The sequence below is a fragment of the Gopherus flavomarginatus genome, chromosome 6 (genome assembly GCF_025201925.1).
Source record: "Gopherus flavomarginatus isolate rGopFla2 chromosome 6, rGopFla2.mat.asm, whole genome shotgun sequence".
In the NCBI taxonomy this organism is placed as follows: Eukaryota; Metazoa; Chordata; order Testudines; family Testudinidae; genus Gopherus; species Gopherus flavomarginatus.
Window position 1 is genome coordinate 28,283,575 of NC_066622.1, and position 26,905 is coordinate 28,310,479.

General features: G+C 40.2%; 2 protein-coding genes across 11 annotated transcripts in view; one reads left to right on the forward strand and one right to left on the reverse strand.

Annotated features, from left to right (window-relative positions):
* Positions 1-26,905, forward strand: part of CHDH (choline dehydrogenase) — a 133,583-nt gene that overhangs the window by 73,930 nt on the left and 32,748 nt on the right. Inside the window, exon 9 of one of the 2 annotated variants that reach the window (XM_050960593.1) lies at positions 19,462-19,489. The exons of the other annotated variant lie outside the window; for it this stretch is intronic. The gene's annotated coding sequence lies outside the window, so the exon portion shown is untranslated. Of the gene's footprint in view, positions 1-19,461; positions 19,490-26,905 lie in introns of those variants that run through there. 2 annotated transcript variants of the gene reach the window in all.
* CACNA1D (calcium voltage-gated channel subunit alpha1 D) overlaps positions 1-26,905 on the reverse strand; it is a 313,335-nt gene that overhangs the window by 41,623 nt on the left and 244,807 nt on the right. For all 9 annotated transcript variants that reach the window (XM_050960583.1, XM_050960577.1, XM_050960575.1 and 6 more), the window contains 6 exons: positions 26,419-26,578; positions 25,014-25,141; positions 24,802-24,898; positions 22,563-22,665; positions 21,591-21,692; positions 15,952-16,082 (listed from right to left, as the gene is read on the reverse strand). In XM_050960583.1, coding sequence (XP_050816540.1) covers positions 15,952-16,082; positions 21,591-21,692; positions 22,563-22,665; positions 24,802-24,898; positions 25,014-25,141; positions 26,419-26,578 — 721 coding nt within the window. The remainder of the gene's footprint in view (positions 1-15,951; positions 16,083-21,590; positions 21,693-22,562; positions 22,666-24,801; positions 24,899-25,013; positions 25,142-26,418; positions 26,579-26,905) is intronic.

Genomic DNA, 26,905 nt, shown 5'->3' on the forward strand with positions numbered 1-26,905 from the left:
GTGAAAAGGAGCACATGGCCAGTGCTAGAATCATCATTTTGCATCAAGTCGGCAGCTCCCTCAAAAGGCCTCAAGATGTGACACACTCTTCATCAGCAGCCATTCTGCAGGCCATTGTGGCCTGTATGTCCAATGGTTGAGTAGTTCTGCTGTATTTACGGGGATGTCTCTTTGGATCCCAACAATTCACCACATCATGTTTCTTCAGCTGTTAGTACAGAAGCCCATTCTGACCCCGTAGTTCTTTCTTCCCACACAGCAGGCCCTCTAGAGTCTTGTGTAGGTACAATACTTGCTGGTCTGACATTTGTTCTATGCTGAAGTGAACTGCCTTGCCCTCAGAACCTCCCAAGGCAAAATGCACTATTTGGAATTTGTCTGAGGCAAACTTTATGGAGAAAAACATCTGAATGGACACTTGATAGTTGAGCTTCTATTAGTTCCAGGGAGCCCTCGCCATACACAAACAAGTACAGGTGTAACTCAGGCATCACCATTTTAATCAGCTTGGAATTGGGCCAGAAAGATGAGTTCTTAGGATGGAATTTAGTCACTCACTGTTCTTCCAAAGAAGTGGCTGAGTTGTCAGCTTAGTCTCTGACCCTTTTTGATCGTTCTTAGATGGAGTGGTTCTGGTATTATTTATTTTGCCTTCCAATTTACAATGGTCTGTGCAATGACTGTATCAACTGGGCTGAAGGGTTCTTCTATGCAAAGGCCGGGGCAATTATCATTATTATTACCCATATTTATAAGGTTACAGTGCTGTGTGCCTCTGTGTGTGTTTTACCTGGTTTAGATTAAGATACTATTTCTCAGATGTAGAGAGTAAAGAGAGTAAATACATCAAGAACTCCTGTAGTACTGCAATTTTAAAGGACAGAGATGGAGAAGACACTGCTACTTCTTATCAACACTCTGCTGCTCAAGGCTCCAATTTCTCTGAGAGTGTTCCTGGCACAAGGCACGATGCCTACTCTCTGGAGCCCTTATTTAAGAATTATGTGTACAAAACTGCATTGAATAGTTTGTGTGCAATTACAGCAATCACACAGTCATTGTATCTGCACAAGCAAAATTTGCACTTAGGTATCTAACTAGTTATTTGTACACACAATTACTCTGATTATCCATGAACTGGGGTATTACTCACAGATAGAAGGCCTGCATGTATTGAAATTGTACTTCTAAAAAGATTGATTCAGGTATTCAGCTAGATATGGGGTGCCTACATATTTGTAAATGAAACCCTGGCTAACCTTCTGTCAATGGAAGCTATGAAATACTTTAACGGAAAAATGAATCATCCTTAAAAAACTGCCTGCACTCATGACTGCTCTTTGATTTGCCAACTGGTGGACTCAGTGATGCTGATGGGAAGTCTGGCCATGTTCTACCTTCTACTGTTAAGCATGGGACACTGTTGACAATTGTCTTAGGGGAGAACAAAGGTCAACAGCATTGACATTACTACTATCCACTTTGGTGCTTTGTGTCCTCTCTGCCCCCAGGCTCACTATCACCAATGGCACCCTTTCCTGAAGCATGAATTAGAGTTACACTGTTGTACTACAGTGTATTACAAATTAAAAAGGAAGGCTGAATGGAGGAAGAGTTCATCATGAGCTCATAGTATGCTGTAGCCCTTCTCAGTTTGAATGTGGCTGGATTCAGCTTCCAGTCACTGGTTCTTGTTATGCTCTTCCTGGCTAGATTAAAGAGACCTTTATTACCTGGTATTTCCCCCCCAGCAAAGGTACTTATACACTAGAATCAAGACACCACACAATTTTCTTTTTGATAAACACATTGAGCTGTTTAAATCTCTTACTGGAAGGCATTTTCTCTAGCCCTCTAATAATTTTTGTGGCTCTTTTCTGCACCTCTCCAATTTTGCAACATCCTTTTAAAAATGTGACCACCAGAAGTGTACACTGTATTCTATTACTGGTCTTCCCAGAGTTGTAATGAGTCTCTGTCACCCTGTACTGTTTCATACTCCACCTCCAGACTCCTAGAGAGTAAATGGAGAGAGGGATCTTGCTTCACACATGTATCTTTCTGGCAACAATTCTCTTCTGGACTTGAGGAGAGAGAAAAAATCTGGAAGTGTGTATGGAACCTGCAATGAAATATTTTACAGACTAAAGTTGGCTTTCTTTCTTTCTTATTCATGAGACTACAGGGTGTTGTTGGACGAATCACCTAAGTATGTGTGGTTACACAAAACCAGAGAAGATCAAGTTAGCAGATGTGACCTCAGAAGGAAGCTCTCTGAGGTACGTATGTTTTTTCAGCAACGCTATCAGGTAAACCCATTCCTGGTTCCTGTATTTCTGTGTTGGAAGGATATATCTTTGTTGATGAACAAGGCAAACATTTCTATGTTATAAAATGCAGCTTATGTATTATAAGATTTTTTTGCACCTCTATAGATAAAGTACATGATAAGGTGCTTACTGCAACTTTTATGTTTGGGGTCTCTGTCTGGCTAGCTGGAAGAAAAGGGCCACTGCCTTTAAGGACTCCTTTACAGCAGTTGGGTAGAAGGGAGATAGTTTACAGAAATGGACAGGAAGGGCTGGAAGCAGTTCAGGCCAGGTCAGGACAAGGTCACTGCACTGCTCTTCTTGCTGATCGGAAGAGTGTAGAGGGTGGTGGCAATACCCTTGCAGCCCCAGAAAGGCCCTCTTTACAAGGTTTGGGTTGGCAGCACCCATCCATGAACTTGGGGAACTGGGAAGGAATTTTTCCCTCACCACCAGATTGGCGGGCGGAGGCAGGATGAATTGTTTTTTTTCTTTTGCTTTTCCCAGCACTGGTCAGGGACCCAGTGTGGTGGAATGAGTGATTAGGTTATAATGTTGCAACTTAATATGTAAAAGGATGTCCAGTGCAGGTACTCAGTATGGAAGGTATACAGTTATTGGATAAAGTAGATTGGAAAAGGATTTCAAGGAAAGCATCCCTTTAAGGGAGTTGAGCAAGGGGTTTTCAGGCTCCTACATCTGGAACAGCAGAGAGCCGATTCTTCTCCTTTCTGCACTGTACAATTTATTGCTGGATACTCACAGATTTTTAAGTGAATAAAGTTGTGGCCTCATTAAACCACATCCATTGCCTCCTGTCTTTCTTCCAGCATGAGCAGACAAAAAATATATTCAGGTAATCCCCACGCAAATTTCAGTTTGTAGCCAGGTATTTTTGGAATGAGGCAAGTCGTGCAAACTACATTCTCATCCAGATGTGCAGAGAATTCAAGCATATAGGATATTTGGTATGTCTTTGTAATTGTGATTAATAAAGTCCTCAGAAAAACATTTACTTCCAAGTAGTTGTTATACTAGACCAAGTGAAAACTGAAGATGGATGGTAAAATAAGCCATCATGGACAGCAATACAATATGTGATAAGGCAGGCCTTCTTTGTTTATGGTTTCACTCTCCTATAACCTATTCAAGGTTAGTTGATGTAAGTGGTTTTCAAACGCTGGTCTGCAGACCACTGCTGTTTTGCAGAGCACACATGGGTGGTGATGCTACTTACCAGGTGTAGCCCCGTTAGACTATCTAGAGGCTGTTCTAAATGGAATTTTAAAAACCCCAAACCAAAACCAAAACAAAAAAATCCTGGAAGGCAACTTTTCCGCACATTGCCCAGCTGTTTCATGTCTTTCTTCATCAGTTCTTCTTCTGGTGTAAATTAAACTAACCAAATTTGTGGATGACACCAAAACTGTAGAGGTTACCACCTTGGAAGATATAACACAACTGCATGGTGAGTGGGAGACATTAGAATAGTGGGCCCTGCCAATATACAGGGGAGTTTATACTAATCAAAGTAAACCCTATGCTCAGGAAGAGAATATGAGCAGCACAGATACAACACTGGGGAATATTAACAAATAAACTTCACTCACTATATTAAGGTGAGTTTATTTCCATGCTGTCTTCTTAGTACTCGCTTAATATTTTTTTCAATTAATGCTCTATTTGCTGTAGGGAAGATGTGGGAAGAAGAGTTAGCCCATGAGAAGATCTTCTGCTTAAGAAGTGGTGCATTAAGTGAAAAAGTAGAGAACTATTGGTTTACTTAAAATAAACGTGTATTTATGCTTTGATGTTATCCATTCAGCCACCTACTATAATTACTATATAATGAAAAAACATACCTAAGATTTCATAAAGTATAAATGAAATGTAACTACATATTGATGAGATGCTCAGTAACAAACAACTTATTAAAGGCATCCCAAAGCATATGGAAACTGCAAATTTAATCAGATTGTGAGAGAGAATCTGCATTTTATCTAGAGAGATAATTCTTTAATTTGTTATTTGCTCCTAATCAAAATGTATTATCTTAATTTTGTTATTAGAAATAAAACTTATTTTTCTAGTTGTATTAGCATAATTAAGGCTCTAATGAGATTTAAAATGGAAACGTGACTATTTATAAATATTATTACTCAATTGGTAGTCTTTTAAATTTCATCAAATGAATTAAATTCTAGGTAGAGACTGATGATACATGTAAGAAGTTTCCTCTATCACAGAATAATGAAAAATATGCAAAAAGATGTGTGTAATATAATGATAAAAACAAATAGTATATTATGCTGCATAGTGGTTTTTTTTCCTTCACAAAAAGGATCGCCAAATACTTATAAAACTTTAAATATTCAGCACTCACTTCATCCACCACAGAAATACATTCCTCTCTTGAATGGAATGTGACAATTCTTTAACTGTACACAACAGTTAAGGAAAGGAACTTTGGGAAACTGCAGCGGAATTTGATAAGCCAGCAGAATATAATTACTCAAACTGGAATTCAGCCAGGATACCTTTTTCTTGGGCCACCTATAAAAGGCCCATACCATCTTGGGGGTCAAGGCCTTGGTTTTACGTCTCATCCAAAAGATGGGGGACCAACAGCAAAGCTGCCGCTTCTACAATGCTGGGAAGAGTGTTACTTCTTGTCTCACCAACATTTGAGTTTCCCAATAAAGAAAACACAGCCCAGGATAGCATGGATTTATCGAGCAAGTGGCAAAATGGCTTCCCGAATTGACTTTTATTTAGCTTAAAGAGTATTACGTTTAGTATGAAGGCTGTTAATACTGCCCAAGGAGTATTAAAATGTGGTCTATGACTAAGCTCCTGGGTTTAAACGGAATTGTGACATCTCATGCTTACTTGTTTCCATTGGTTTTTTTGTTCATTTATAACTCTTGTTATAACTCTTGTTAAATAGCAAAGACATCTGTCTGTAAGTGGAGGGCAATCAAAAACCTGATCAGCCATAGGTTGTCATATTTCTAGTAACTTTTTAAAAAAGCTGATTTTATTCATCTTTCAAGGCAGATACAAGTACAACAATATATTAGGGTTGTGTGGAATTTATTTAAAAAAATAGTTTGCAAATGATATGTATACCAGGAGCATCTTTCAGGCTCCTAGTGAATATCCAGTTGGAGGGGACTAAAAAGTGTAAAACTTTTGGCCTTTCTGAATAGTGACTGAAAAGGCTAGAAGAGCCTTAAAAGTAGTGGCCCCAGAGTTGTCTTGGGCTGGCGGACCTGGATCTCAGGGTTAGGAATTCGTGGGTACTTGAGAACATTTCTCATTCAGACAGGTGGGAGAGGCCAACTAGTTTAGTGCTTTTATGCTGGGGAGGGGGAGAAGAGTGCTTTCCAAGCATTATTGTTACTCCTACTATGAGATCTTTAGTGCGTTTGTATGTGCGTGAGGGTGGGAGGTGGAGCAACTCCCATAGATTTCTCTAGGCTAAATTCAGGAGAGGTGGTGTGAGGTACACAATGGGTGTAAAGGGTCATAAAACGGGTGTTATAGAAAAATAGAGATGTTTGCATCAATTAGGCATTAAGTAGATGTGTAAAACGAGGTTAATTTACATTTGAAGAAGTGTAAAAAGGGTTGTAGCAGAAAAACAACAGAAGGGGGTAAGGTAAGTTAATAGCTTCCAGTGAGAGAAGAATTTTAAGACCAGATCTAACACACAAGTTTCACTGACTTAATTGATGATTTTCTCCTAGTGATAAGTGGATATCATCAACTCTGTCCTTTTTAATTTATATCTGTCAGCTGACTTTGAACCTGTTAACCATAATATTTTGTTGGCTGTCTGCAGCCCTACCAATGATAGATGGTTTTGCTCTTGGGTTAACACTTGAAATAAAAAAAGTTTTATTTTGCATGTTTTTAGCAGTAGTTGCTACAATACTTATAACAGAATCATATAATATCAGGGTTGGAAGGGACCTCAGGAGGTCATCTAGTCCAATCCCCTGCTCAAAGCAGGACCAATCCCCAACTAAATCATCCCAGCCAGGGCTTTGTCAGCCTCACCTTAAAAAACTCTAAGGTTTTTCCACCACCTCTCTAGGTAACCCATTCCAGTACTGCACCATCCTCTTAGTGAAAAAGATTTTTCCTAATATCCAACCGAAAAACCTCCCCCACTGCAACCTGAGACCATTACTCCTTGTTCTGTCATCTGCTACCACTGAGAACAGTCTAGATCCATCCTCTTTGGAACCCCCTTTCAGGTAGCTGAAAGCAGCTATCAAATCCCGCCTTATTCTTCTCTTTTGCAGTCTAAATAATCTCAGTTCCCTCAACCTCTCCTCATAAATCATGTGCTCCAGCCCCCTAATCATTTTTGTCCTCCTCCACTGGACTCATTCCAATTTTTCCACATTCTTCTTGTAGTGTGGGGCCCAAAACTGGACACAGTACTCCAGATGAGGCCTCACCAATGTTGAATAGAGGGAAATTATCACGTCCCTCAATCTGCTGGCAATGCTACTTATACAGCTCAAAATGCCGTTAGCCTTCAAAGTGGCAACAAGGGCACACTGTTGACTCATATCCAGCTTCTCGTGCACTGTAACCTCCAGGTCCTTTTCTGCAGAACTGCTGCCTAACTGCTCAGTCCCTAGTCTGTAGCAGTGCATGGGATTCTTCCGTCCTAAGTGCAGGACTCTGCATTTGTCCTTGTAGAACCTCATCAGATTTCTTTTTGCCCAATCCTCTAATTTGTCTAGGTCCCTCTATATCCTATTCCTACCCTCCAGCATATCTACCTCTTCTCCCAGTTTAGTGTCATCTGCAAACTTGTTGAGTGTGTAATCCATGCCGTCCTCCAGATCATTAATGAAGATATTGAACAAAACTGGGCCCAGGACCGACTCTTGGGGCACTCCACTTGATACCAGCTGCCAACTAGACATGGAGCGATAGATCACTACCCATTGAGCCCGATGACCTAGCCAGGTTTCTATCCACCTTATATATAGTCCATTCATCCAGCTCATACTTCTTCAACATGCTGGCAAGAACACTGTGGGAGATGGTATCAAAAACTTTGCTAAAGTCAAGGAATAACACGTCCACTGCTTTCCCCTTATCCACAGAGCCAGTTATCTCATCATGGAAGGCAATTAGGTTAGTCAGGCATGACTTGACATTGATGAATCCATGCTGACTGTTCCTGATCACTTTCCTCTCCTCTAAGTGCTTCAGAATTGATTCCTTGAGAACCTGCTCCATGATTTTTCCAGGGACTGACTGGCCTGTAGTTACCCGGATCATAGACTCATAGACTTTAAAGTTAGAAGGGACCATTATGATCATCTAGTCTGACCTCCTGCACAAGGCAGGCCACAGAATCTCACCCATCCACTTCTATAACAAACCCCTAACCTATGTCTGAGTTATTGAAGTTTTCAGATTGTGGTTTGAAGACCTCAAGCTGCAGAGAATCCTCCAGCAAGTGACCCGTGCCCCACGCTGCAGAGGAAGGCGAAAAACCTCCAGGGCCTCTGCCAATTTGCCCTGGAGGAAAATTCCTTCCCAACCTCTGATGTGGCGATTAGTTAAACCCTGAGCATGTGGACAAGACTCACCATCCAGCACCCAGGAAAGAATTCTCTGTAGTTACTCAGATCCCAACCCATCTAACATCCCATCACAGACCACTGGGCATACTTACCTGCTGATAATCAAAGATCAATTGCCAAATTAATTGCGAAAATTAGGCTATCCCATCACATCATCCCCTCCATAAACTTATCAAGCTTAGTCCTGAAGCCAGATATATCTTTTGCCTCCACTAGTCCCCTTGGAAGGCTGTTCCAGAACTTAATTCCTCTAATGGTTAGAAATCTTCATCTAATTTCAAGTCTAAACTTCCTAGTGTCCAGTTTATATCCATTTGTTCTTGTGTCCACATTGGTACTAAGCTTAAATAATTCCTCTCCCTCTCTAATATTAATCCCTCTGATATATTCATAAACAGCAATCATATCCCCCCTCAACCTTCTTTTGGTTAGGCTAAACAAGCCAAGCTCTTTGAGTCTCCTTTCATAAGATAGGTTTTCCATTCCTCGGACCATCCTAGTAGCCCATCTCTGAACCTGTTCCAGTTTGAATTTATCCTTCTTAAACATGGGAGACCAGAACTGCACACAGTATTCCAGATGAGGTCTCACCAGTGCCTTATATAACGGTACTAACACCTCCTTATCTTTGCTGGAAATACCTCACCTGATGCATCCTAAAACCGCATTAGCTTTTTTAACAGCCATATCACACTGGCGGCTCATAGTCATCCTGTGATCAATCAATACTCCAAGGTCCTTCTCTTCCTCCGTTACTTCCAACTGATGCGTCCCCAATTTATAACTAAAATTCTTGTTATTAATCTCTAAATGCATGACCTTTCACTTTTCACTATTAAATTTCATCCTATTACTATTACTCCAGTTTACAAGGTCATCCCGATCTTCCTGTATGATATCCTGGTCCTTCTCTGTGTTAGCAATACCTCCCAGCTTTGTGTCATCTGCAAACTTTAGTAGCACATTCCCACTTTTTGTGCCAAGGTCAGTAATAAAAAGATTAAATAAGATTGGTCCCAAAACTGATCCCTGAGGAACTCCACTAGTAACCTCCTTCCAGCCTGACAGTTCACCTTTCAGTACGACCCGTTGGAGTCTCCCCTTTAACCAGTTCCTTATCCACCATTCAATTTTCATATTGATCTCCATCTTTTCCAATTTAACTAATAATTCCCCATGTGGAACTGTATCAAATGCCTTACTGAAATCAAGGTAAATTAGATCCACCGCATTTCCTTTGTCTAAAAAATCTGTTACCCTCTCAAAGAAGGAGATCAGGTTGGTTTGGCACGATCTACCTTTTGTGAAACCATGTTGTATTTTGTCCCAATTACCATTGACCTCAATGTCCTTAACTACTTTCTCCTTCAAATTTTTTTCCAAGACCTTACATACTACAGATGTCAAACTAACAGGCTTATAGTTACTTGGATCACTTTTTTCCCTTTCTTAAAAATAGGAACTATGTTAGCAATTCTCCAGTCGTACGGTACAACCCCTGAGTTTACCGATTCATTAAAAATTCTTGCTAATGGGCTTGCAATTTCATGTGCCAGTTCCTTTAATATTCTTGGATGAAGATTATCTGGGCCCTCTGATTTTGTCCGATTAAGCTGTTCGAGTTTGGCTTCTACTTCGGATGTGGTAATATCTACCTTCATATCCTCATTCCCATTTGTCATCCTTCCATTATCCCTAAGCTCCTCATTAGCCTTATTAAAGACTGAGGCAAAGTATTTATTTAGATATTGGGCCATTCCTAGATTATCTTTAACCTCCATTCCATCCTCAGTGTTTAGCGGTCCCACTTCTTCTTTCTTTGTTTTTTTCTTATTTATTTGGCTATAGAACCTTTTACTATTGATTTTAATTCCTTTTGCAAGGTCCAACTCTGCATGGCTTTTAGCCTTTCTCACTTCATCCCTACATGTTCTGACCTCAATAGGGTAGCTTTCCGTGCTAATCCCGCCCATCTTCCACTCCTTGTAGGCTTTCTACTTTTTCTTAATCACCTCTCTGAGATGTTTGCTCATCCAGCTTGGTCTACAACTCCTGCCTATGATCTTTTTCCCCTTTCTTGGGATGCAGGCTTCTGATAGTTTCTGCAACTTTGACTTGAAGTAATTCCAGGCCTCTTCTGCCTTTTGATCCACAAGTTCTTCAGTACAATCCACTTTCCTAACTAGTTTCCTTAATTCTTTAAAGTTAGCCCTTTTGAAATCAAAAACCCTAGTCCCAGATCTATTTTTGTTTATCCTTCCATCTAGTTTGAACTGAATTAGCCCATGATCACTTGAACCAAGGTTGTCCCCTACAACCATTTCTTCTATGAGGTCCTCACTACTCACCAAAACCAAATCTAAAATGGCATCCCCTCTTTTTTGTTCTTCAACTACTTGGTGAAGAAATCCATCAGCTATCACATCCAGGAAAATCTGAGCCCGATTATTACTAGCACTTGTCCTCCAGTCTATATCTGGGAAGTTAAAGTCTCCCATGATCACACAATTCCCATTAGTGTTTACTTCATTAGAAACATTAAAGAGGTCTCTATCCATATCCAAATCAGATCCCGTCGGTCTGGAGCACACCCCAAGCACTATCTCAGGTGAGGCTCTAGTAGTCTTTTTTTGCCCAGACAGACTCTGTCTTATCCATTCCATCACTTCTTATTTCTTTACAGTTAACCTCATCATTGATATACAATGCTACTCCACCACCTTTGCCTTTATTTCTGTCTTTCCTAAACAGCACATAGTAATACCTGTACTCCAGTCATGACTACTATTCTACCATGTTTCTGTTATCCCTGTAATATCTGGTTTCATTTCCTGCACTAGTAGCTCTAGTTCCTCCATTTTGTTACCTAGGCTCCTCACATTAGCGTACAGACATCTTATTTTTTGCCGTTTGGCTTCACTGACATTCTTTATCCAGTTAGGCACAGACATTCTACCACAAGTATCACCTATTAGACTGGTATCTACACTACCCTTCCTCCTTATGTCAATTCTTCTGCCCACGGCTGTATCCTCTCTTATGGTGTTTTCTTCCCCCTCACTGTTAAATTCCGGCATGGAGATTACCTGGACATCTCCCAACCATCTCCCCCCAATTCCTAGTTTAAAGCTCTCTTAATCAGTTGGGCCAGCCTCCATCCTAGAAGTCTATTTCCCTCCTTACTCAGGTGAAGTCCATCCTGAGAGAACAGTCCTCTGTCCATGAATGCTTCCCAGTGGCCATACATCCCAAAGCACTCCTTACAGCACCGCTGCCTGAGCCATCGGTTGATCACCATAATCTTGTCACACCTTTGTTGCCCTTCTCTAGGAACAGGCAGAATCCCACTGAAGACCACCTGAGCCTCGATTTCCTTAAGCGTCTTCCCCAGCCTGGCATAGTCTCCCTTGATATGTTCCAGCAAGAGTCTAGCCGTATCATTCATTCTCACATGATCCTCCTTCCTTTTTAAAAGATGGGCACTGCATTAGCCTTTCTCCAGTAATCCGGGACCTCCCCTGATCACCATGAGTTTTCAAAGACTCATGAGTTTTCAAAGACTCACTTCAGCATGCGTGATTTCAAAAATGCAATGTGAACATTTTGCTTTCCTTTTTGCTAGTCATACTAAAAAGACTATGGTATTCTTTGCAAAAATATATACAACTAACAGCCCTAATGGTGATTACCAGCAACTGGTGAGCCAAATTCTACCTGCAGACCTTGCTAACCCATTGGTGTCAATAAGTTGGACTGGGTGTAATGAAGTGCAGAATTTGGCTAATTTTTTGCCTTTTAGGCACATACTGCACTGAGTGAAGAACAGAGGCCAGTTCCTCCTGGAAGTTCAGGGAATGCCAAGAGGGTATTCCCCACTCAAGATCTTACTGAAGTCAATGTCAGGACCAGCACTGACTATAGTGGAAGTTCAGCCATGCCCTTGATGTTGCTCTGTGGAAAGACTAGCACCAATGGCAACACTGAGCACACGGATTGCCATAGAGAACAGCCCCCGGGCAGGTGTGCAACAGAAGGGGGAAGCCCCTTGCATCCTCTTTCCCTTGTGCACCCATGCAGAGGCCAGGCACAATCTCCCACTTGGACTTCTTGTCATGTCTTTTCAAAAAATGCAGATGATCAATATACCTCCATTGAGTATCTGTACATGTAAATTAACCAGAGTTCTAAAATGAAGTGTTACATTATACGAACAATAGGACGGAACTGTAGGAAAGCCTTGATCAAAATAAGGGAGTACTTCAAAGGCTTTTTTTACACTCTGTTCCATCGCAACTTTAGTGAGCAACCTCACCTCTCAAAGTTAGTTCAGTGACTAGAGCAGTGCTTAATTTGTGCCAGGGCTTGCCAGGGCTGTCCCGGCTCCTCTGGGCTTGGCAGTGCATAGCTCCGGCCCCTCTAGGGTTGGCAGTTCATAGCCCCAACACCTCTGGGCTTGGCAGTTCACAGCCCTGGCACTTCCGGGTTTGCTGCATCAGTTATGAAAATACCTAACTGTTTGAGCCCCAGCCAGGGCCGGCTCCAGGTTTTTTGCCATCCCAAGCAAAAAAAACCAAAAACACCCCCCGCCCCAAAAACAGAGTGTTGCCCCTTGAAAAGTGCTGCCCCAAAGAGCCGGAATGCCACCCCTTTAGAAGTGCCACCCCAAGCACATGCTTGGAACGTTGGTGCATAGAGCAGGCCCTGGCCCCGGCACCTCTTTCACTACAAATTCAGCAGTGGACTGACGGTGGTATTCTTCACTTCCTATCCCTGCAGGCCATTCTGCATTATTTCATGGCACTGCTAAACACTTGACATCTTTCAGCACAGGGGTGACTGCATTGCAGTAGTAGGCAAAGAGATATTTGTACCTTTTGTATGGTTTAGAAAAATATATAAATCATCTGGCGATCAATTCGGCTGCAAGTGATTCTCCATATGTAAGACTATTATCATTATTACATAAAGCACATAAGCAGTTTATCAAGGAAGTGTGGTATATGTGGTATATGTTGCAATAACAAGGCCATCAAGGGCAGTGGAGTCAAGTAAAAGTGATGTAAGCTGGCTGCTTTCATTATTTTAATCTCTTTACTGGGGAAACTTGCAAAAATTCTTTTATAAGATGTGAGGCTTGTAGGAAAAATTAAAAACGCCTCTTTGTTTAATAAATTGTAGTTTCTCAAGTACAACTCACAGGCCTAGAATTATAAACCCTACACACATCATTCAACTAAATCTCTTTAGATAGTTTAAACACAAGTGTGATGGCAGTGGTGGGTCCCTAAATTATGCAGTCTAAGAGACACTGATATGCATGCTTAATAACAGTTAAGCTTCCATTGGGAAGAGGTGATCTGAGGTGGACTGGAGGAAATGGATAGAGTTGGGGGGCAGGCAGAGGAGAAACATGGGAGCAGGGCGAGACAGATAGAAGTGGCCCCTACCATCCAGAAGCACCAGTTGCCTCCTCATAAAATGGTAAAAAATGTTCCAAAAAATCATGCCGTGCCCCAATCCCACAATTATTTGCAGGTATATGAGGGGAGAGGCATCATGGGCCAATTTTTCAGCTATTGTGTGTTGAGACCCACTAGTCTGAAGGCACCAGAAAGAGATAATTCTGTCCTGTCTGTTTCCTCAATTTTCAATCCCCACAATTGAGCAATTTGCTGCAAATAAAGTAACAATAAACAGAAAAATCCATTCCTACTTGGAAACAGTTAGTGTGTTTTTTTTCTACTAATTATTTGATCTCTTAGTAAACTAGAGTGGAGAATTTTGATCTTGGGCACAGGGTGAAGCTTCCCCAGGGGGAGGCTTGTTCCCTGTCCTGCCTCTTCCGCCCACACTCCGCGTCCCCTCAGCCCAGGCCCTGCCCCCTACCCGCTTCGCTACCCCCTGCTGCCACTCGCCACATTCCTTCTCTCCTCCCCCATGAGGTCCCCACCACCTGTCACTCGCTGCATCTCTTCTCTCCTCCACCCCCTCCCCTGTGAGGCTCTCACTACCCACAGGGACCTGGCATGCGGCGGGTGGGGGCTGGAGGAGAGGAGGGACACAGGTGGGGGGCCTTTCAGGGGAGGAAGGGTGGAGGAGAGGAGGGTGCAGTGAGCAGCAGGGACCTCCGGAGATGGGGGTGGAATGGAGGAGAGGAGGAACTGGAAGAGAAAGGAAGAGGCAGAGCGCAGGCTTGGCCACCACAGCCCAGGTGTTTGACAGCAGGTTGGTGGCAGCTGCGCCAGGGGAGACTTGGCCTATTATATGCACCGCCTATGATTTTGATACTGTGGCTTGAAAACTCACTCAGTGCCTTATGCTATCAGCTATCACATGTCCAAATACACAGCAGGGGGAACATCATCCTATCATCCTGAAACACCCTCTCATGGTCAAAATAAGCAGGCATAATAGAGGGACTACCTAGAGTTGACACATGCATGTGGGTGGAACATGTGCACACCCAATCCAGGTAGTAAACCCAGAGCCCTGCAAGTATTTGCCATTTTAATAGTGTGGTAGCTCTCATTCTGGAGGTCTGACAGATATTTTAGAATCAGGAGGAAATAAACTTTTTTCTTTGGTAAGGTGAGCTAATTTCTGAGCCTGTAGGTGTTAAGATTTCCACTTTAAAGAATTCCAGTAGTCAGACCAGTAACAGGGTCACCAGTAGTAAGCAAGGGCCATAACAAGTAGGCTATGCTACTCTAGGCCATGTCTACACTTGGAGCTGTGGATGTGATTCCCAGCTCAAGGAGACACACTTACACTAACTCTCATAAACCTTCTCATAAACCTTACATTCCAAACCAGAATGTAGCTGTGGCAGTGCAAACCCTGACTACCTGCAGAGAGTGTCAGACAGGTATGTACCCAGGACGGTTAACCTGTCCTGCAGCTCACTTTGCTGCAGTTACATTCTATTTTTAGCACACCAGCTTGATAGAAGGAGGGCAATTATGGAGCTGGAAGTTGCACCCACAGCTCAAACATGGACATACTGACATGTTCAAGTCCATTTGATATAGAGAAAGATTTTGTAAACTGAAAATTTTAAATGTAAAATTTTGTCATTGCAACAGTGAAGTAGAGGAATTTTGCTAGTGTCAGGATGTCCAAGCCGACAAGCAGGGCAGGAGATGTGTTATTTATGGAAATTCAACATAAAAATAAGAAGTTATCACCCTTATTAAACCTGTTTAAACTATATGGAAATCTGCCTAGCATTAATTGAATGTCAGAAAAGTCCTGAACCAACATAAACTGGGCAAAGTGTAACAACTGGGGGTCTTACAAGGGCAGCCTTTTGTTTCAAAGTCCAGTTCACTAATTTAAAAGGCATCTTCTTAGGGCAGAAGTTTCCAGACTATGATCTATGGATCAATAGTCCACAGACCGCTTACTGGTGGTTTGTGGAGAGCTGGCTGATCAAATGGAACTGTTTCTCCTTGTTTTCACTTGCTAAATCGCATTCAAAGACAGCCAGAAGTACTTTGCAAATATTTATCTTCCATATACACAATTGGCAAAGTGAGGCAAACAGGAGAGGAGATGGTATGTGTGATGATCAGTGGGAAAGGAATTGAACAAGTCATAGGAGAGAAGGTTGTTCCTTAAGATAATCTGTCCATTAAGAGATGGTGCATACTATGAAAACATTTAAGAGTTCCTGCCCGAGGACATTACAGAAACACAAGCAAAATAAACAGTACCTTTAAAAAAAAGTGGAATGAAGAAGAGAAGGAAAATGACATCTCAAAAGTGACACTTCATTTCAGCTGACTTATCAGCTTCATCTCATATTTCTGCAACGAACCTATTAAATTATTGTTTTAGTAGCACACAAAGACATTTTGCACTTACCTTGTTATAGATAGAAAAACTATTTCTTATGTTTTGATGAACGAAGGACCCAAAGTGTCAGTTAAAAAAACTCCTTGAGGTACTACCCAATCATCAACAGGCATCTACCTGCTATTTCAAATAAGCTTACAAAATGGTTAGTTAAAATGTAAAAACAAAATCACCTGTAGAGCGATTGTGGTGTTCTTCGCCGGATATTTCCCCACCAGTCCTTGTTCTTTGCGTTTCTTGAATTTCCTAAAGTAGTCCTGTATCAGGAAGGTGGCATAGAACTTCCCCACGGTTACCTCATCATCTAAGTGAACAGACCAGACAGATCTCTCCCAAGTCAGCACATTTCACCAATAGCCTATATACTCACATCTGATTCAGGAAAACAAATGTGATGGGTGCAACAAGCACTATGCTTTCATCTTATAATAAGATAGCCTAAACCTAGCATAAAGCAATATTTTAGCATACAATCTAGCTCAATATTAGAATTAAGTGAAGTAGTCCTTAATGTAGAAGAAAACAGAATATTTTACTAAGTTCTAAAAGATACCTTTTTAATAAAATCATAAACATGTTAGTATCTGCAGAGGAGTTGAATTACTGGCTTTGGTTATTTTGAACAAATTTATTAAAATCAGAGCTAGAGAAACGGAATATGCTCAGAAGAGTGACTATATAAAAATGAAATTTCCTGTTTTTAATTTATTCTTGCTCAGTTACTTCCTACCAAACCAACTTTGCACAGGTAACATATCAAAATACAATTTTTTGAACTGCACCATCAGAGTGGCCTCTAATCTATTTATCTGTCTTTGTACTTCCTGTACTGGTGCTCCACCACCATAGTATCTCAGCGCCTTTCAGGCTGCATTATATTTGCTTATTATCTTATTGCCAACCAGCAACAAAAATTCTGAAATGAGAATTGAGGGGCAAATCCCACAGCCCTCACAAATTCAAAATTAATAAATTAATAAATACATTAATAAATTAATTGAGAATCTTGTTTGAGTAAGAATTTGCGCATTGGCTAGCATATGACAATAGTAGCATGTATGAGGCAGAACATAATGTTTCCTATAGCAATAGATAGACTCTGAAATGCTAATACAAATAATAATTCAGAAGATACACAGTCATTTGGTAAAGAGTGAAAATGAGCACTTTTGTGGACCATCAATACTTTTATATGGAACGCCCAGTCTTCAAATACAAGTGCCTTAATAAGATATCCAGATCCTACATTCAAGTTCTCAACTCAGTATTTAACTATGTATATGCCCATTTTATGCGACTAATGGCCAGACTGAGCACCCAGATATGGACTTTTGATGTCCTAGTAAGGAATGCATATTAGAAAGCTATGGATATTGTATTGCTTAAAAAATCCTGCTTTGAGTATTCTTTACTTTCCTGGACTTATGTGGAGTGAAGTTTGCTGCCTTATTTGTTTGTTGCCTTCTCTCTTCATATTTTTAACATACTGATAAAGCTGTTTGCAATATGGCTGCTAATTAACACAGTGTTATACATCAAGGGGGAATTGATGTGTTTTAAAATATTGGTGGTGCCAAAGTCTACTTTGCTGTTAGTAGGCCAAATCCTGACAGGTGCTGAGAATCTGTAACTTCTATTGACCTCATTGTGAAAGACGAGTGCTTAATACCTCTCAGGATTTGGGTTTGTAGGCACAATTGTGACTTCTATTGGCTGAATTTAGAAAGACTGTATGAACACTAAATAATATGTCTAAACACACTGTAACATACTTTTGCTGGGAAACATATTGTGAGTTGTATATTACACACATTTCAAATGCTCCTCTGTCTTTTTTGGTATCATGTCATACAGTATCACTTTGATTAAAATTGAGTCTCCCTTTGACTTTGCATTATATGTTATCTCAGGTCCTGAGAGATCCAACCAGTTAACTGGTTCTGCTGCTACCTACAATATGGCATCTTTTAAGATTTTAAGTTTAATTAACTTACTTCTTTTAATAATGCTAGTGTAAGTGCACATATTTCATTTTGATGGTCTGTTTCTGTAGTTAGTTTCAGTAATTACAATGTCCTTTTAAAAAAGCAGTACAGAATTAAACCCATGATGATGACATTTTTATATTTATAGCAGCATCGTTCTCAAACTGAATTAATCAATTATCTACTGTTCAAAATAAGTTCCTTTCAGACCAATAAATATTGGTGACAGTAATGTCTGATGTGGGCCAAATTCATCCCAGACATAAGACCACTGAGTTCAGTGGAAATACAATAAGGATATATTTGGAGCAGCTTTTTATTTTATGTGCCTTTAAAAGTACCAAAGGACAGTAAGGAAAAAACTATTACTAATTTGTTTAAAGTGGCCTGGGTTGGGAGCCCAGTCTGTTCCAACATAGCATCCAATGTAGCATCATTGAGCCTGCTTTTGCCAAGTGCTGATGCCTCCTTAAGGTACTAAGCCTCCCAAACTCCCACTGGCTACAGTGGGACTGGAGGGCGCTCAGTGCCTCACAGGAAGAGCTCATCACTGCACAGGATCAGGCCCTAAGGCAGAATGTTTTTCCGTGACTCTCTGAAGTTAGTCACCTAATCTCTTTGTGAACACTTCCTTTGTTGTACCTGTAATCTCTCTTGGCAGCCGTTCAACTGACTAATTGTTCTGATTTGAATGTTAGGAAGATTTCCCTGAAAGTCATCTAATCTCAACCTCTCTTCTCTAATTTAATTAAGACCATTACTTCTTGAAATATGTCCTTGCTCCGACTCCCAACATAAGTCTTTCCCCATCCTTAATATTATTTCCTCTCCAATGTTTGAACAGAGCTATTCAGGAAATAACATATGAAATGGTTTGTGAAAGAACAAATGAGTAGAAATGAGACCTTGTATCACATACACTATGGGCCACACTGTCAGCATGCCTCAAGCCAGTCCATGATGCTGCACAGCCACTTTTGAACTGCAGCTGAGTGTGCCTACCAGCATGGGCATGCACCCACTTTTTATGTGCAAGTTAGACAGATTGAGTTCACAGCTGCCTAATTTGTGTATGTAAATGTCAGACTGTGTGTGCAAAACGGATGCACACATACTTTTGCAGGCACAATCACTTGTATGTGGAGACCTAGGCACACAAAATTTGAGACTGGGCCAAAGGAAGTCATCCTTGACTTTGTTTTTGAGTAACACACATGACTAAAGATGTATAGGCAGGGAAGCAGCTCAGTCGAAGTGATCACACCACAAAGAGATTTTTAATTACCGCTAAAAGGAGAGCAAAAGAAATTCTTTACGTGGAACATATTTTTAAAGAAGGCAGAAAGTGTTAAATGAGATTGAATGGGCTTGGAGGCAAAGGATGGGGTAATTCAGAGGAAAGTTCTTTTTCAAAAAGGAGATAGATCTTACTGGGTCTTTGGTATGTCTTCTGCCCTACATTCTCTTACATTAACAACATTAATTCATGCTAAACACAGAAAGTATCTAATATTTTGTCTTGTGCAAGGGACTTTCTTGAGCTGAAATCAGTTGTTAATTATTAATGCTGTAATGAAATCAGTTTACAGTAATTTGTAATTTAATTTGTGCTAGTAATGAGTTATTTAATTTTTTTATATGCATCTACTTATAGCTCAGAAAAAATGTAATTTGGTTTCTTTCCATTCTGTCAATCAGGGAATTGACTGGTTCTGATCCAGTTGTGGAGGCATGCTACATTTGTAAGTATATGAAAAGATCTAGCCTTCATCAACACAACAACAAAAAAACACTGGGGGGAAAAATCAGAGATTGGCCAATTTAAATACTGTAGATGTAACAGATTTTGTTATATTGAACTGAGATACTTTGCTCATCTTTGATTAAAGACTTATTCACTCAGAGATTGTTACTTAAATATCAGCTTTTGTATTACTATATATTATTTTTCTATTGAATACTCAGTTTCAGTAAGAATTATTTTATGTTGTATACCAACTATTTTACATTCATATCTGCTATGAATGTAAAATAGTTGTATTTCTCTTTTCTCCTTTCAGTAGGCTAAGATACCATTGATTTCTGTATTTCACTTATCTCTAAATCATATTGACTAGACTCAGCAAGGAAACAAAACAGGACTTAAACAGAAAGATTTGATCTTGTCAAGTGACTGGAAAAAGGACATGACCACGTTTTTATATTTGTACTATACTGTTGGAAATCTTTGGAGACAATCTGTTTTCTACAGTTTTAATGATGGTTCAAATTTTTTTTATCTTCTGTCCTGCCTACACTGAAGAACTACATTTTCAAAGTAAGTATTATGGTACTAGCAATGGATTTTAGTATTACCGAAAGTTAATACACAGCTTGTAATCAGCAATGAAATGAAACCAAAGTTTAAACAATGAACTAAAGTGCAACTGTAGAGGATCAATTCTAAGAATATAATCTTTAAAGATTCTCTGTGAGATTAATTTATGCAGGCACAGCTAGCTATTCTGAAGCATGCATCCATATTTCAATAAAAATGTAGGGGAATAAAGAGGCAAGAGGCAACACTAATTCCATGCCACCACCCTAAAACAGAATTGCTTCAGAATATTCTGAAAGACTGATAGTTGAAAGGAACAGAGGCTGCAGAAAAAGCTCAAGCACATAGTTACAACAATAACAAAGCAATTCATGTATGCCATGCAAGCACTCACATGTAAGGCTAAAAAGAATAGAGTAGAACACACACAAAAAGTTGTTTTAAATGTGCAGTATCAGTTCCCCTTTTGGTAGCCAAATTTTTGACATCATCCCCACTTTTAGCTGGCAGCCACCACACCAGTAGCAAGTGGCTCCCTCCAGCTCTAAAGCTAATGCTGCTTCTTGAGTCATGCTGACGAGCAGTGCAGCCAGCATGCTCTCTCTCCCCTAGAGACTGAGAATGTCACCTTCAGAGAGAGATCAGCCTCCACCACCATCGGGTCTGGGATCTTGAGTCTGCTTCCAAACCTGAGTCTGATCAGTCTTGAAAGTACAGTAAGCTACAAAACATACCAGATGATTACCATGGATCTGTATCTTGGATGCCTGGATGTATTACTGATATGGATGATACTGTGCAACAGATCCTGCACCTTTAAAACTTGAAAATGCAAGTAAAAAACAGTCACCTAACCCTACAGGATATTACTAAAGAAAAGCTATATATTATATTTACATATAAATATATAACAAAAGATTTGATGTCATTTTGCAGTACACAATAACAAGTAACATACATGGCTTGTAGTTCTTGCCAACGTACTGAAATCAGTGGAATTTAAAAATCTATTTACTTTGGCCCATATTCCAATCTCAGATATGCTTGTGTAAATCTGGACCAACTCCACAGTCTGCAGACAATGGAATTGCCCTGAATTTAAACGAGTGTAACAGATTGAAGATTTGAGCTTAATAAATTTAGCAAAATGTTGTTTTTTTTTAAAATAGGAAATAGAAAGGGTTTAGTTTTCTCCCAGAAATATTCAAAATATAAAAGAATAAAATAAATGTTAAGCTTAATTAGTACAAAATATATGTTCTGCTGAATGCACTGCAATCAATTTTATTTCAATTAATTAAAGATATTTTTGCAAGGAAGAAAATTACCAGAAAAATCTCTCTTTTCTGTTTCCCTTTAATTTAAGAAAGCTTTATTAATCAGCCCTGCCATTATATTATCTAACATAAAATATAATATCTGATATATTTATTTTGGCATTATAGTTTGCTGTTGGTTAATGACTGAGTTCTGATTTTGCTCATCGCTTATTAAAGTTTATCCCACTAACCGCCAGCTGGAGGGACAACTTGATCAAGGAGCTTCATGCTGGTTTTCTTCCAGATTTTCTTTATAACTGCTCTAAGTTCTTCATTTGCCTGTTCTAGGTTACCTGTAGAAAGACAGACATAGCGATTATGCTACAAATAACTTAGAAAACGATTACATTTCAGTTAGTGCTGCAATTAATGAATCTTTAGTCCTTACATTGAATTGTTTAATTTAAAGAAAAAAGATAAAATGGCTCAGGGAGATTGAGTTATTCATTTAGATTTATGCAAATTCTAACCAAAATAGACAGTGAAAGGGACCTTTTCCAGGCTAGTGTGCAGGCTGCAGCCAGAAGGATTGACTAGCTTGGGTAGTAGGAATCCCTTCTCCTGCAGAACTGAACTCATCCACAAGAGTGCACATGGATCTGCCACACAATGCTACATACAGAGGCTTATCCTAAGCAGCTTGTTATGGGCAATGGAGCATGAAGTCTTCTGGGGAATGGAGGAGCCACCAGAGGATGGGGAGCAATAAACAGTCAAATACATAGAAAATAAAAAATTAGAAGGAAAAAGGAGACAGAGACAGTAAATGACAGAAAGGAGTGAAGTTGTTCGAGGGTATAGTTAACACAAATCATTTCTTGGAACTGTACTGTCTTTTCTTAATGCACAGTAATAAAAGTCTGCCAAACCCACTCAGATTCAGCCTCCACAGTATATTCCAGTGTCCTTATCTCACCAAATATAGGTCTGTAACAGTTTCCAAGGTCTCCTTGGGCCTGTATCTCAGCATTCTCATCCAATTTCTAACCACAGAACAAGAAAAGAACACTCTAGCCATTTGGGAATATAGCCCTCAATCCAAACCAGTATCAGGTTTGCTGGTGTCCAGCAAGAAGGAATTATGTAGAATATCACATCTCCTGAACTTTTCCTCACCAAGTATTTTGACACACAAAGTATAATTTTCACAGATATTATCTTACCTTCTGTTTTGATCTTCAGTGCAGTTCTAACCAAGGCAAATAATGTAGCATTGAACATGACTGTTCCGTCACTGTTCAGAGGCATGTTCATGGCTACTAACCTCTGTACATGAAAAAAAGAAAACAAATGAATTTTTTTAACAAATTAATTCTTGAGGGCATATATTTGGGCAATAATGTTTAATTATGTTCATATATCTAAAAATCTGACATGTATGAAAAGAATAACACCTGACAAAGTATGTAGAAAAAAAATCATATCCCTTAGCTGATGGACAGGCTATCGCTCTGCAAGAGAGCATTTTTGCTTGAAACCAGAAATGATCCATGGCATTCCAAAGATCCATCTCAGCTGCATACAATTTATCAATGATATTAATAACACAAATGTTTCCAGAAGAGCTGAAAATGTTCAGTGGTTTTCATATTTTATTCACTAAGCCCCTTTGCAGATGTTGGGCCAGATTATTGGTGAAGGCTGAACTGCACACAACAGAAAAGTTGGGCAGTGTGGTGTAAACGTTGCTTTGTGTATGCAAAAGTGTATGTTCCTGATCCTGCTGCCTCTGCCTCTACAGCACCAGAGCCCTGGCATTGAGCTAAAGGAATTTGAGGTCTGCTCTAGCTGACGCCAGCTGCTAACAGCCCCAGGAGACCAATAAATGCAGCTGGGGATCAGAGTAGTGCAGGGGAGTCCTGGTTACGGAGCCTTCTCTCTGGCCATGCCTACTGGTCCCTGCTATGCAAGCAATGGGGTGGGGGTTGGTGAAGTGGTGCAAGAGCATCTGTGCTGGCTCTTTGCCACTAGGGATCCCCTGTATCGAGGGGATCCTCAGGGACAGGTTTGGCAACTTTAGGGCCAGATTGTGCCAGTAGTGCTGCACAGAACAGCTGCACTGCATGAGAGAATCTGGGTCACTGTTTTCAGTAGTTAGCTTGTTTCAGTTGTTTGTATACATGTGCATGCCCACCCAAGAGCCACATCATCAAAACTGACTTGCAAAAGCTACTACATTTTCCAGGAGTGCTTTACACAGTATCACACATCTCAGATTCGTTTAATTAAGTAAGCCAGCCTAATTGGAAAATCAGTAATAACTATGTTGAATCAGTCTGGAAAGGACCTCCTGATTCAACTAGGGCATGGCTGTGCATAAGATTTGAATTGTCATCTACTCTATCGCCATCAATATTTTAAGCAGTCATCTCTCACAGCAGGGCCTCAGTGACCTTGGTAAAATGACAGTATTGGATCTATCAGAATTTTTTCCTATCTAATTGATATTTCCTCTGTTCTAGTGTAGTACCATGTCTGCACTATGAGCTAGGGATGCGATTCCTCTGCTCGCACACACACATACTCGCACTAGCTCTCCTCAAGCTGGCCTGAGTATAAATAGCCGTGTAGACACCGTGACATGAGTAGCGGCGGCGGAGGCACAGCTTAGCCATGCCAAGTACATACCCACTGGTTTCAGGCCCCTGTGCAGAACTCCAACTCTTGATTAACAAATTAAGGGATGGAGTGCTCTCTCCTATACTTGTGTGTAGGCCTGAAAGTGGAACTTCTGACAATTTTTCTCTGTGAAATAATTGCTACAGAATGTAAAATGAAAACAGAACCATTTTTATCACAATTAGATGTTTAACATGTTCAGAAAAACTGCAGGGGTTTTGTAAATCTGACTTCTCTCCTTCTGAATGCAGGTAGCAAAAAGAGGCATCCTGGGGAAATGACGCCACTTGCAATCACTAAGTTAAAAAAAAGTAAACATTGAGTAAAAGCTGGCCTGTTCTCTAATAGAAACTATTTCTCCAAGATTTACTGCCAAGTATAAGAGCTTCTATGGTCTCTTGCAGGTACATAGTTAGGTAGCACAAATGCCGTATGATTGAAGGTTTATTGAAAAAAAATATTGTTTTGTATTTAATTGGTAAAATTATGTTTTAGCCAGTTTCTTGGAAATACACAAACTATGATAATGAAAATAGAATAATGCTACATTTATACAGCCACTTCTTTAATCCTAAAGTGCTTTATGTTGGTGTAACTACACTGAAATCAATTAACTGAAATAACAAACTGATTTGAGCAGGCAGAATAAATGTAGTGCAAAACTGGAGTAATTCAGAAGGACAATTTCCCCCACCCATGAAACTGGACAGGATTATCGTGGTAAAGCAGTAAAATTATGAACTATGGAGAAAAACGACGAGGGGAACTTATTTTAAGACCTACCTTGCACGCCACTCTGTGGGGGCATAATTTGCCAAAACCAAGGGGAGGCTGAATGCGTCGCAGTAACGTAACTACATCAAGATGCTTTATTCTTCCCCTAAAATAAATATGTACCATTTGTCACACTTATATGTGCCTCTGAAGAAAGTATTTAACACTTTACTTTTATACATTCATTAGGGATATCTGGAGAGAGAAATGATTGAACCTACTTTGCTTCAGGATCATATTCTGACCATATTCTTTTGAATTCATCCAAATGATGCGGACCCAGAATAGACCAGTCACGTGTCAAATAATCAAAGTTGTCCATGATGACGGCCACAAACAGATTGATAATCTAAAAAGCAATTCAAAACTTATATTTGCCTTCATTTTGCTGGCATATGTGTTTATATGAAAGAATTTAACTTTAAACTTTCAGCAGAATTAGAATTCAAGCTGGTTAAATAGTATTAGTGGATACTAGATTTGATAAATATTAAACTTTTCCCAGCAAATATGATAACATCATTCTTTATCATTATTTATATTGACATAACATATGCAATCTTGTCCTGCTGATATGCATTCAGCATACTGCTGCATAGATCATTTTCAAATGATCATTTCCAGTTGCTTTGACCATGTCACCTCTCTCTCTGAATCCTTTTACCAGTTCTCTCTTCTCTATCGTACCAAACAAAAGCTACTTGGCTTCACTTTCAAGGCTCTTCATGACCTATTCTCACCCTACTTAGCATTCAGTACTGAAGGCTGCCTCTTGCCTCTGATTAGCCCATGAGGTTGGCCTCTATTGCCCAGTTGTTACATTTTCAAACAAGCATCCTTGTTTCTTCTCCCATGTTGCAGATCCTACCAGGGAAAAGCTTCTTACAAACATCTCATTAATCTCCTTTAAAACCCTCCTTAAAACTCTACTTTGCCATAAGGCCTACCAAAACCTTGACAACAGTTAGCCTACTTGTGAGCTGATATCACAGCCTATTATGCTGACCCATATTGTCTCTGTTTATGTCTGGGCTGCAGCTGGGACTCCAGCCCAGGCAGACAGACTCACACTAGTGCGACTGTAGCTAGCACATTAAAAATAGCCTTAGTGATGTTCCAGCTCATCAGGCTGGAGCTTGGGCCCTCAAGCCTAGGAGTCTAGGGTGGGCTAGAGAGCTGAGCTCCAGTCCAGGCTGCAATGCCCATACTGCTATTTTTAGTGGATTAGCTCAAGCACCACTAGCACAAGTCTGTCTACCTGGGCTGGAAGGCTCCCTCCTAGCTGCACTGCAGAGATACCCTCAGTGTCTCCTCGTACTCCCCTGTCAGTCTTTCTGTATCTGTTGTCTCTCGTCTGATACTTAGACTATAAACTCTTGGAGCCAGGGATTTTTTTTTCTGTGTTTGTACTGGACCTTGGACAATGAGGTCCTGGTCAGTGAGCAGAACTCCTAGACAGTATGATGGTACTAACCAATAATAATGATAAATTATCATAGCATATATCATATATCTTGGGGCCCAATCCTGCAAACTGCTACTCCTGCACATATGGCAAGATTGAAGTCAATTGTCCAATCAAAATGCTAAAACTCACTTTTGCTTGTAAACACTAACTGAACTCACCAAAAATGCACAGAGCATATAAAAACTGATGAAATAAATAATTGAAAAGTTGCTTCCACATGTGAATTCTTCCTCTGGACTATAATCAGATTCTGGATCACAGTGTTTTCCAGGCAAACAAGCTAGCATGATTTCCTGCCACGCTTCTCCAGTCGCACACCTTTGTTAGGGCACAAACAAGACAAGACAAGATCCATCAAAAATTATTGTTTCATAATGAGCTCTCCATTAACATTCTAGTACTTGTGTTTAACTCCAGAAGAGGACTGGTAGCGTAGTGTGTAGTGTGGAGTGTGTGTCTGTGTGTTTGTGTGTGTGTGTGTGCAGCTAGAACTCACAGAATTTATTTAAGAATGGCGCCTGTGGGATAGACTCATAGATTCATAGACTCATAGACTCTAGGACTGGAAGGGACCTCGAGAGGTCATCGAGTCCAGTCCCCTGCCCTCATGGCAGGACCAAATACTGTCTAGACCATCCCTGATAG